The following is a 12,125-nucleotide window of genomic DNA, read 5'->3' on the forward strand; positions in this document are numbered from 1 at the left end:
TTTTAATTGGATGTCCGAAGATATTTAGAATATAAAAGTATTTGTTCCGAAATTGATTTTGTAATTTCAAAGAAAAACAAGAAGAAGGGCATGTGCAGGAATATTGGCACCCCTCCTTAATATTTGGTTGCAGGCCCTTAGACACTCTTAGATAGCCTCCAAGTTTTTGTATTCATCAACAAGCTTCTTGCACTTCTCTGGTAGAATGTCCCCCCACTTTTCCTTTGCAATATGTTCATCATGTTGAACAGGTACAGGATTCTTCTCCTAATGACAAATTTCCCATTCCCCCAAGATGTTCCACTGGATTTACATTCAGAATCATTGCTACCATTTTAGAACAGTGTTTTTTTTCATTTTACAACCATTCCACTGTGCTTTTGGATGTGGGTTTTTGTCTTGCTAGAGTCTAGAGCGCATGGTCTTCACTTCAAACCAAAAGATCTTGAACAGGGTTTAACATTTTCCTGTAAAGGATGATGCCTGTGAGGCCGCTGAGCTGTGCATTGCCAAAAAGCTCTACTATTGCTTCATCTGACCTTCCTAAACTAGATTTAAGATTCCTAACGGACGTGCTATGCCCGTGTTTGCTTATACAGACATCAGCTGTTCCCTTTCATGACATTTGCTGAGCAATGGAGCCTGCCTTGGTCTCCACCCCAGAAACACTGCTTTGTGCAGTGTTTAACATGTGGTGAATGTTGAAAGGGCTATCCAAAACTGTTCAAAGGTGACCTTCAGGTCTGTAGATGGTAGGGGTTTAACTATTTGCACCAACTTCCGCAGACTTCTATCCAAACTCTTCCCTTATCCAAGGAGAATCTTTACAGTTCCATGTTTGGCAGATTTCTGAATAACATAACATGGTGACATGATGATTAATCACTTCTTATATGCTGATGATCTTACCATTATATCCCCAAGTAGTAGTGGGTTCCAAGCTACTCAATATCTGTTCAGACAATGGGGTGGAGTTTGATATTAAATATAATGCTAAAAAGAGTGTGGTAATGGTCTGCAGGACCAAGGATGACCTGAAAATTAAGTTCCCTCCCTTTCATCTATCTGAAGAAGAGCTGGGGGTAGCTAATGCCACAAAATACCTGGGGCACATGCCGCACATCCTAACTGATACACTGGAGGATGATGCTGACATGAGCAGACAGAGGAGAGTGCTATATGGGTCAAAAAAATCACTGTTACTTGTCCTGTCTTGCACTTTGATGTCAGTCCTGTGTACCTATGTTCTTTCATGGTATAGAGAGAAACAAAATTTACATTTCCGCTCTTAATTGTATTTGTACTGTATTTTAATTTTGATTTACCTTGTCCAGGGACTGCAGATGGAAATTAGCTATTAGCTATAATCTGGCACAAGCCATCTTTTTACTTTTGTAAACAATGACTATTTTGCATGGTCCTTGTTGAACTAAATAAACTAAAACTAAACTGAACATACTTTATGGCCTGAGCACCGGGTCTCTGGGAGATTTCGGTGGTGAGCTCGACCACCTGCACCTTCAGGGTTTCAGGCGCGTCCTCCGTTTCCCTGAGAGTGATCCAGGTCCTCGTCAGCTTCACGCTCACCACCACAGCAATGTACTGTAAATAACAATTTTCAGACCACCACAAAAACGTACTATAAAAAACAATATTCAGACCACCACAGCAATGTACTGCATTCAGACAGATGCTGTCGGATACCTGTTACATTTCATTACATTAGGCAGTTCCATGTTCTATGTATGGAAACATTATTCCACCAAAATCAAATAATGCTACAGTCCAGATAGGTTCATTTCAAGTAGCATGTTTGCTATTAGATGCTATTATTTTGAACAACATGTATACACACACACTGTATATACCAGGGATTCTTAACTATAGGGCCGTGGACCAAAGTTGGGCCGCGCTGACAACCTCTAGGGCCGCAGACACCACCAGTGGGCAGCGGGACCAGTAGTTATCAGATACTAGTGTGCGTCTTTTCCCTCAAACGCAACTCTGTCATCGCGCAATAACCACACCCAGCGTTTTTGTTTTTGTTTGGGGGAGAGTCATTAAGAACAAGATGGCAACACACTTTGCAATGGGCTATTTGGAGAAAAGCGAAATTACGCTTCACAGCTGATTCGGCGACGTCGTCTGTGTCCTAATATCCTCACGTGTTAGTGAGAAATAGGTATTCAACAGTTAGGCGGCTAGGCTACTCAAAATAATTCTAGTTAGGCTACTGAATCTTTATCCCTTATACTTGTCCAAGTGTCCCCAACAAGACAGTCCTTTCACAAATTTTGCAAATTGTGATAGCCTACTGGGAAAGTTCTCCGTCCGGCTGTGGAATGTCTGTTCTTCCCACGTCGCGTTTCCACTTGTATAGAAAAGCATCTTGAAATTACGATCAGCAGATTCTTTACAAAGCGCATGTCAAGAGCTGTCACGAAAACTTTGAGCTGTCAGAGAGGCATTCATATTATGTGTGAATGACTCTGGCTTGCTAAACTGTGAGTGGATTTAATGAGTGAGAGTAAATTAGATTAACATTAACATTAATTAATATAGGGCTATCCCTAAAAAAAAACTTCAGTAATTGCCTATTTATTTATTTATACTTTAGATCATAATATATAAGCCTATAATACAATATAGCCTAATATAATGTAATATAATAATGTGGGTATGGGCCCCGGGACACTGCGCACTGGAAAAAAGGGGCCTCGACGTCAAAAAGGTTAAGAATCCCTGGTTATATACTATACTGTGTAGATTTTCTGTTGGATCTGTTTACAGTCTATAACCATGTCCTTGTTACTCTTTATTACTGGAGAGGGACAACATCTTAAAACATACACAGAAATACCTGTTTTGATAGAGCCAGGTTGTGGAATGAATACCTGTTTTGGTAGAGCCAGGTTGTGTGAACTGCCGCTGTAGCCAATGGCAGTGTACAGCTTTTCTTTCTCGTCTGATGTCAGAATTGCATCCAGAGCTGTAGATGCACAATGACATTTTTACAATTTACACAGTAGTGCCTCCCCCCCCCCCCCTTTTTTTTTAAAGGAGGATTTTCATTTTCATCGTCATGAAAAATGCTCTTCAACCCTTAATCACCATTTCTGTTGGTAGGAAAGGTGTCTTACTGCCAAAAGCCTTTCTTTGAAATGTTTCACAACAGACAATTTGAAAACACGAGAGCCTTGCCTGACTTTCACCGGACAGTTTCCACTCAGCTTTGTGAGCTCACACGAGGGCTCTGGAGGACCTTGGAATTTGCTCTGATCTCAAAACCAAAATGCAGATAAACCAGATCAGGATCGTGGGATTTTCAGAGATGAGATGTAGTCAAAATTTAACCATAATGGAAAAGGGGAAGATAAGTGAAATTCCACAGCTGTTTCAAGCAGCAGTGGCCGCTCGCATGCACTCCCTCATCGACATTGATACTATAATTTCAACTGCATATTCCAATCTGTGGGCAGTTAAAATTAGCCTGGGAACTCCCATACTGCCTTTAGTTCTACACAATCGTTTCGATCTGAAAGACATCATGGCGACTATGACTCATAACGGACAAGATCATGGTTCCTGTCTCTGTCGAATCAGAGAGCAGGACGGGTGTGTCATAATGGCCAATCATTCCGACCTTTACAGTGTCTCCAGAGATTCTTTAAGTATATAAAATATATATATCTCTCTACTCTCTCTGGTGTCTCTGTCCAATCAGAGAGTAGGGCAGGGTGTCATAATAGCCAAGTATTCGGCCCCCTACGGAATTTATAGTAGGCAGGTCCCCAGACCTATTCTCACTTGTGATTAGGTCTGGAGGTAACCAGACAAAGTTAAAGTAGCACCTCATTACAAATGCCAGACAGGTGTTTCCCCAATCACATGCAAGGATTTTTGATAAAACCACACTTTCGCAGACCTATGCATATGGCGTACCTCCAGATGTTAGTGCGTGAAGCAAGGCGGAAGGAATTCGTCTGGTGAGAGTCAGGTTAAAGGTGAGGGAGAATGGACCTCCATTTCACATGCCTGACAGAGAATGGGTCAGTTTGCAATGACGCAACACCCCCTACACACATACTCCACCCAACACCTTTCACACACACCTCTTCAAAAAATGTTCACACCCACCCACGTTTTTTAAATTGTATTGTGGGTCACATGGTGTGCCATGTCCTCAACCTGAACAATTAATTGAGGATAGCTGTTTAAAGCATAAATTAACTTATAAGGGAACCAAAACACTTGGAAATGAATTGCACACAGCAAGAATACACTGCACATGACTGTGACAGTTTTACCATGTTGTTGTTTTTATTAGTATTTTAGCAAAGATGAAATTGTGAATGAGTCTAAAAACTTTTTTGCAGCAAAGAACCTAATCTGTATCATTCTTTCATTCAGCAAATTCACATTATGCTTTTATTGTTGGATTGTTTTTTGCATACTTTATTTATTTTGATCAATGTTTTGTTGAGACATTTGTATGGTGGCAAAGATCAACTGCACTCAATTTGGTTTCAAAAGAAATACAAGAGTGCATACGGAGTCATATATTTTTGTACACTTTTAGTGTACAAATGTACAACTATTTTGTATATGACTTGTCTCTGGAAGTGGACAGCATGTACGATACACTTGTTGAAAGCATAGAGGCAGTACCTTTCCATGCTCTGGGGATCTCAGTCATGGAGGATGATGGGGCGGGACAGTTCAATGGCCATGGAGGAGAGCAAAAGTTAGCCAGAGACAGAGATTCTCTAAGCTATGAGAAAGGCATCTCTCATTGGCTCCCATTATAGCCCCGTTGGCGAACGCAGCCAAGTAAAAGATAAATGGGAGCCTATTGGGCTAAATTGCTCAGCAGGGATTTGTGACGGTTCTGTTCTCTGGTTTGTAAAGATGTGTGCACATTCTGTACCTTATCATGGAAGTTGTATTAGAAGTAAAGTTAAAGGTTCCTGACATGGCTTTGTTCTCCCAAAGACGTGTTAGTTTTGTCCTGCAACACGCTAGCATTCGGCTAATACCTGCTGGCTGAGGAATCTCTGCGACTATTCACGACCAGAGCTGATGAGAGACGCACTCTGACTGATTCTAGCAGAGACATCTACGGTCACACACCTCAAAACCCCCCACCACCGTCCAACATGTTAATTGAAGGTGCCCAAATTCTTAAGGATGAGCGCAGTCATTTCCTTTACCCCATGTAGGCCTACACATGCCGCTTTTCCACCACCTTAAATGCAATAAATAACAGGTGTCCGCAACAATCCTAACATAACTTTTAAACACATCGACATCTGAAGTCAGACTTAAAACTACAAAACAAATGGCGTAGTGCCGTAAAGTCGATTGTCACGTGTTATGTCATTGCTATAGTTGAAATAAGGGTCATTTTCACGAATCTAACACTTGACAAGATGCAAACGTGTCGGCAAATGCTTTCACTTACTCATATCTATCGAACGCGACTTCATTGTTTCCAGGGGAAAAAATCACACGGGCAGATAGTTCTATGAGAAGCGTACAGCCCCATTGGCACCCATTCATTATTTACTGCTTATTATTTAATGCTGCGATAACATAGCTGCAGTGCCACTCCTGGCCACCAGCTAGTGGTCGTTCAAAAGCACATTAGCCAATTTGCTGCCAGGCATGTCAAATGATGGGTCATTCTTCCTCCTCTTTAAAGGCTTTATGAAACGAAAACAAAGTAAAGGAATTTGACCATTTCCAGGACAGATTCTGAAAGTTCTCAGCCTTGTGAATAAAATGGGAAATTGTCTGGGTGATATTTTGTCCTAAAAGTCATGTTAAAACGTTCCCAAAAAGTGTTACGTTCCATTCTGTGAAGAATGATGGAACTGTGGTCGACAAGGAGAAGGCTAAAACAAGGGCTCTTTGGATCCAATTCGTACGCAGGCACCGGCGTGGTTTTGAAGCAAGCTCGTGGTCACTGTTGTGCTCGGCACATTTCCACCCCTCGTGCTTCACCACAAATGTGGAGATCGTGGGCATGGTTGGACTGAAGAGAATGCTATTGCCTCAAGCAGTTCCAACAATTGACATTGCTGGCGTGCAGACTGAAACTGCCCCTGTAACTGCTCGGGCACGAAGACAGGTGAGTGCACTGCTTTGCTTTAGGCTACTCGTTTTACCTTGTCCATCTGCTTTGTATGTTGTTTTCAGGAAAGGGTAATGCACATTACATGCCAAACCGATACGAATGCTCTCGGGATATGCAATTTTTGTTGATTGCCATTCAACTGGTCAATGAATTGGTTTTGGGAGAATATCCGCGCTTTAGCCTTCGTGGTGCTCTCAGTCGAGGACAGCCAACGCACAGACTGGGCTACTGCTTAGCGAATAAACGGAGATATAGCGTAGGCCTACTTTGAAGCGTTTGATTGTTTTTAGTATTGTGGTGCACGTGTGGTTGACGTTTGGACACACCTCGTCCTCAGAGTCAGGCTGAGGGACACGCGACGCCTGTGACTTTGAGCACAAAAAATAATAATAATGATAAACGCTAAAAATATGTTGAGGACTCAGGCTATCTAGGGTGTTTTTCCAACAGCCTAATACCTCAGTTTTTTCTGTAGTTGATGATATTTTTGCATGTACATGCATTTCAATCACACTATATCGCGCAATTGAATCAAAATGCCCCCCATTTGTCAACAAATACACACGCCACGTCATCTTTGGGTCATGGCAAAGCGCCCTTAGCAACCGTAACCATAAACAAAACGAACTGTCAGGCTATGTCACTTCGCCTGTCAGACGTCACTTTCTGCAGATGTATCAGTGCCTCTGAAATAGATTTGTGCTGCTGTTTTTTTTTTCTCATGAGGTTGGATGTGCGGTTTTTCGACACGCTGATGTTTGTATCAGAATTTTGGTTCCTTTATAAGATGTGGGTCCATCAAATGTGTGTTGTTTTCTCAGATCGCCATACTAGCAAACAAGGGACTTTCCTCTTTGACGTCACAGCCCAGCTCATTAGTCAAACCAAATTTCACAGAATTCACACTTTGAGTTGCCATTTTCACAAGTTCCTCCAGGATGATTGGGTTCAAAGTCTCATCGATGCTATCAGAAAAAACAAGGCTTTAATGGGAATGACCGTTTGTTATCGTTTCATAACCTCTTTAAGGAAAGCCTCAAAAGTATATCATCCATCCATCAACCAACAACAACCTTTTTGTTAGCAGTATCTATGCTACGCTATTTGCTTATCATATGAAATGTGCTATAACTTATATAAAAAATACAAATAAATAAATGAATAATTAAATTTGACTTGACTCTTACGCTTCAACTTTGTCTCTTCTTCATCTTCTCCATCTTTCCTCTGCTGCTCTGTGCTCTTGCGCCAAAAAAGATTCCTGAAGAATCCTCCGCTTTGCTTCTGGGTGCCTTCTGTATTAGCCACCACCTTCTGACCCGATTTAATTACCTGAGAAAAAGTACGTGACACAGGCATAAGCATAACTGCAGATAAAAATGCTTCCGTTGTGGTTGTGTGTGATGTTGTGTGTGTGTTAAACGTCTAGCATATCATTTTAGTTATTTATTTTCAAAATACATACTGCTCATTCACAACTTTGATTTTTTTCGAGAATATTTACTAAGTAATAAACAAATATTTGCAATTCTGACCAAAGTAGTCCATGACTGGCGATTCAAAATGGCAGACGCAAAGAAGGTCCATCTACAGGTATTCATGTGCCAAACGTGTAATGAATTTACCAGTATTTCATTATGAATACCTGGAAATTCATGGTGGTGGTAAATATTCATCAAAAATATTATGAATAGGACATTTTGTGTGTGAACTGGATGAACTGCTTAGAGACTCTTGAGTTATGTCTGCACCCCTTCTTGCCATGGCACTGCATTGTTTGGCTGCCTCTCTGGTAACGCCGTCAAAACCGTGCAATTTTTTTCATCTTTTAAATCTATTTAGTCCATATGAAGTCAACATTTTGGACAGATATGACAGTGTGTTTCTAGAAAGCACTTTTAAGTGCTACTTATTGCCGTCTGCATTTTTGTTTTTATTGATTTATCGAAATCGATGTTGTCGGATCACCGCAGCGTAACGGAACATGGAGATCAGAATGCGCATAGCCTACCAACCGGCTCTGCAGTGAAAGAATATCATCACAACAAGCGACAAGCCTTGCACTACTGACTACAAGAGGTCCACCACGGACACCAAATGAATGGAGACCATCACAGTGTAGCGTGGGGTGAGAGCAGTTTTGCCCTCCGTGATGTAGTCTCCGTCTCGGCACAGAGGAGCCTCGGACACCGTGCAGCTGTCTGTTTTGTAAGTCTGCTTTGTAACTCCCGCCTCGATCATCACATCTATGGACAATCTGACATGACATCTAGGGACATTTTCTATCCTGCTTATTTATTTAATGTGTGTGTTTATGTTGACATTTTTAGTCTAATGATTTTGCATGGTGTGAGTTTTACCAGAACCATCATTTCACTACAAGCTGTAACCTTGGTTATGTATTTGTATGTGACTGACAAATAAACTACTCTCTCTCCTTGAACAATTTCCTTTGGTTGCTGGCCCACTGGATGACCCCCAGTGGGCAGCATACATTCATAAGGGGTCATTTAAGGTCAATTTTAGGTTATTTTAGGTCAATCTCAAAATATTCTGAAAACATTACCGGGTCTCCCTTAGACACTCAAAAGAAAAGCTTTCTCTTTTTAAGTGAAGTGGTATCCTTTCCTAGAATTTTTTTGAGACGCAAGTGCATGGAGATTTATTTAATTGGCGTGGAATGACCCTGAAATAAACTACTAAAATTACATACTCTACCCTTAAAGGTGCACTGTGTAGGATGTAGCCAGAATAGGTATTGCAGTTTCAAAGTGAGAGGTCTGCACACTTAAAATCCTATTTGTTGCATTATTATTGCGTGGCTGGATAACGTTTCGACTTCACAGTCTTCAACAGATTCTCTACAAACACAGTCTGAGTGGTGATTAGTGATCAGGCATGTTCTAAACACCACTCAGACTGTGTTTGTAAAGAAACATTATCCAGCCATGAAATAATAAAAGAAACCAAAAAGGATTTTAAAGGGACACTGTGTGAGATATTTAGTTCAAGATTCAAGATTCAAGATTCAAGATTAGTTTATTACGTCTTATTATAGGTTTGAAGCCTATAAAGAGTAAAAATTGTTGTGTTTTTGTGTCCTCAAAAAGATTAACAATAAAAAATAATTTATTTTTGCTTTTTAAAAATTAAAAAAAGAGATATATGTTCCGCATATGTTCTGAGCTGTACGCACAACCCTCTGAAGAGCTCTCCTGTTGGCTTGAGAGCAATTCCCATTCCCATAGTTGTTTATTTCCAGAATTCATGCTGCCCATTCATTATGACTGGAAAAATTGCAGTTTTCATACATGAAAAGGGGGATCTTCTCCATGGTCCGCCATTTTGAATTTCTATTCAATTTTTCTATTCAATTCAATTTTTAGCTGCAAAAATGGCTGTACTTGGACCATACTAGAAAATATTTGTTCATTACTTAGTAAACTTTCATGTTAAGATCAAATTTGGCAATAGGCAGCACAGTTTCAATGAGCAGCATAGTTGCAGTACCTTTTTTGACCATTTCCTGCACAGTGTCCCTTTAAGTGTGCGGACCTCTCACTTTGAAACTACAGTCAGCCTTTGTCCTGCACCTTTTCCTGGGTGCACAATCTTCACCTTCAACTGAATAGATATTGCAACTATGCTGGTCATGAAAACTGTGCTGCTGATTGCCAAATATGATCTTTTCATTAATATTTAATGAGTAATAAATCACTATTTACTAGTATGACCAAAGTACAACAATTTTCGCAGCTAAAATGGCTATTTCTTGAAATTCAAAATGGCGGACCATGGAGAAGATCCCCTTTTCATGTATGAAAAGTGCAATTTTCCCAGTCATAATGAATACTTGGAATTTGATGGTGGTGGCAAGTATTTGTTTAAAAAGTAACACTTGTAAATGGGCAGGATGAATTCTGTAAATCAACTACTAAAAATATTACACTATTTTACTTACTATTTATCAGAAGTGTTATAAAATAAAACGACAATCTTCCCTGTGTCCGCATATAAAACAGATACAATAAATACACTCCATAAACAGTACACAATACAGCATGCAAAATGTATATTTTTATCTTCACACACACACACACACACACACACACACACACCACTAGCTTCTGAATGACTCACCTCCATCTGGGCTTGTTGCCGTGCCATTGTAATGTTGAATACATCCAGGACTTTTTCCAGTTCCTGAGAGGAAGGGAAAAATGTTAGATAGATAGATAGATAGATAGATAGATAGATAGATAGATAGATAGATAGATAGATAGATAGATAGATAGATAGATAGATAGATAGATAGATAGATAGATAGATAGATAGATAGATAGATAGATAGAGTGTATATAATACGTGGATTCATGTACCGTTATCTGTGTGTCACTGTCACTCTTTAATTTCCCCTTGATGAGATGACTTTTATAAGCAGCTCTGTAGGCACGCAGTCGCTCGCGATGTTTCCTGATATATGACCAGCTCCACATCTCTCTCATGTGTCTGATGCGGACCTCTAAAACACTCTGAATGCCATACTGCCACCTACATGTATAGAAAATAACACATGCCCACATTTCCTCAATCAATGGGGCTATTACCAGAAAAAATGCGCTATTACTTCACACAGTAATTAATTGACTCCTGCTGGATATGTGTGTGCGTGCACTTTTCGTGCGCTGACACATTGCCATGCGCAATTTATGCAAGATTTGCACACAGTAGGGCACCAGACACAAGGTATACAGGCAGTTTTAGTCAGTGCTCCCTCTCTCTACAACAGCATTTCTGTTTAGAAGGGTTGCCAGATGAGACAGATTATAATCAGCCCAAAAAAGCGCTCAAACCCGCCTATAAGCACCAAATCCCCCCAAATTGAACTAAATTCAGTTGATTTCTATGGTCAAAAATCTGCAGGAAAAAAAAACACCTAAATGCCCTTTTTTGTCATCCTAAGCAGCGCAATTGGGCGGGAAACCGCCCGATCTGACAACACTGCTGTTCAGACACATCTGTCCACTTCAAAGTTAGCTCACCACTGCCTGGCATTTGTATGGACAGGAACTTCTGGCCGAAATTTCCTGTATGGAGCGTTCTTCATCATGTTGTCCAAGGACTCGAGAAGTTCCACCATGGTCAGATACTGTTTAAGTCCAAAGACACAAACATATACATTTACTAAATGTGTTAAATATAAAATTATTTTTGTTGTTTGAGGATGTAAACAATTAGTTTTGAAGGTGAAAATGAGGTGCAAACACAATCTTGCCAAAATATAAGACTATATTTGCTAGCGAGGACCTTTACATTACATTACATTACATTACATTGCACTTAGCTGACGCTTTCGTTTATTCAAAGCGACTTACAGTTATTATTTGTCAGGGTATTGGTTACAGTCCCTGGAGCAATGTAAGGTTAGGTGCCTTGCTCAAGGGCACTTCAGCCATGGAGATGTAGGGAGAGGTCAGGAGGGATTCGAACCTGCAACCCCTAGATTGAAAGACCAACTCTCTAACGGATAGGCCACGGCTGCCCCCGTTAGGCCACGGCTGCCCCATTAATAACTTTAATAATCAGAAACTCAGTTCAGGCAGAAATACAAGAAGAAACTAGACTGCATTTGCGCAGAGACAATGCTATTAGTATGCGTGTGGCTTACACACACACACACACACACACACACACACACACACACACACACACACACACACACACACACACACACACACACACACACACACACACACACACACACACACACACACACACACACACACACACACACACCTAGTCAATAGGTCAGGGGTGCTCAGACTTTTTCAACATGTGAGCTACTTATTGAAATGGGTGTGTGAAAGTGATCTACTGGGGGTCCGGGGGTTTCTCCCCCGAAAAAAATTGAAAATGCAGCAGTTAGAAATGCAATTTCAACACAATCAGAATGTATTTGTATGAATAGGCCTACACATCAATAATGAAA

The 12,125-nt window shown here is 40.6% G+C and overlaps 1 protein-coding gene across 2 annotated transcripts in view; it reads right to left on the reverse strand.

Annotated features, from left to right (window-relative positions):
- Positions 1-12,125, reverse strand: part of vps13c (vacuolar protein sorting 13 homolog C) — a 127,051-nt gene that overhangs the window by 86,630 nt on the left and 28,296 nt on the right. For both annotated transcript variants that reach the window (XM_063188627.1, XM_063188628.1), the window contains exons 12-17: positions 11,179-11,285; positions 10,516-10,687; positions 10,277-10,339; positions 7,324-7,468; positions 2,895-2,989; positions 1,460-1,602 (exon numbers count right to left, since the gene is read on the reverse strand). In XM_063188627.1, coding sequence (XP_063044697.1) covers positions 1,460-1,602; positions 2,895-2,989; positions 7,324-7,468; positions 10,277-10,339; positions 10,516-10,687; positions 11,179-11,285 — 725 coding nt within the window. The remainder of the gene's footprint in view (positions 1-1,459; positions 1,603-2,894; positions 2,990-7,323; positions 7,469-10,276; positions 10,340-10,515; positions 10,688-11,178; positions 11,286-12,125) is intronic.

Source organism: Engraulis encrasicolus, chromosome 22 (assembly GCF_034702125.1).
Source record: "Engraulis encrasicolus isolate BLACKSEA-1 chromosome 22, IST_EnEncr_1.0, whole genome shotgun sequence".
NCBI classification, from domain to species: domain Eukaryota; kingdom Metazoa; phylum Chordata; class Actinopteri; order Clupeiformes; family Engraulidae; genus Engraulis; species Engraulis encrasicolus.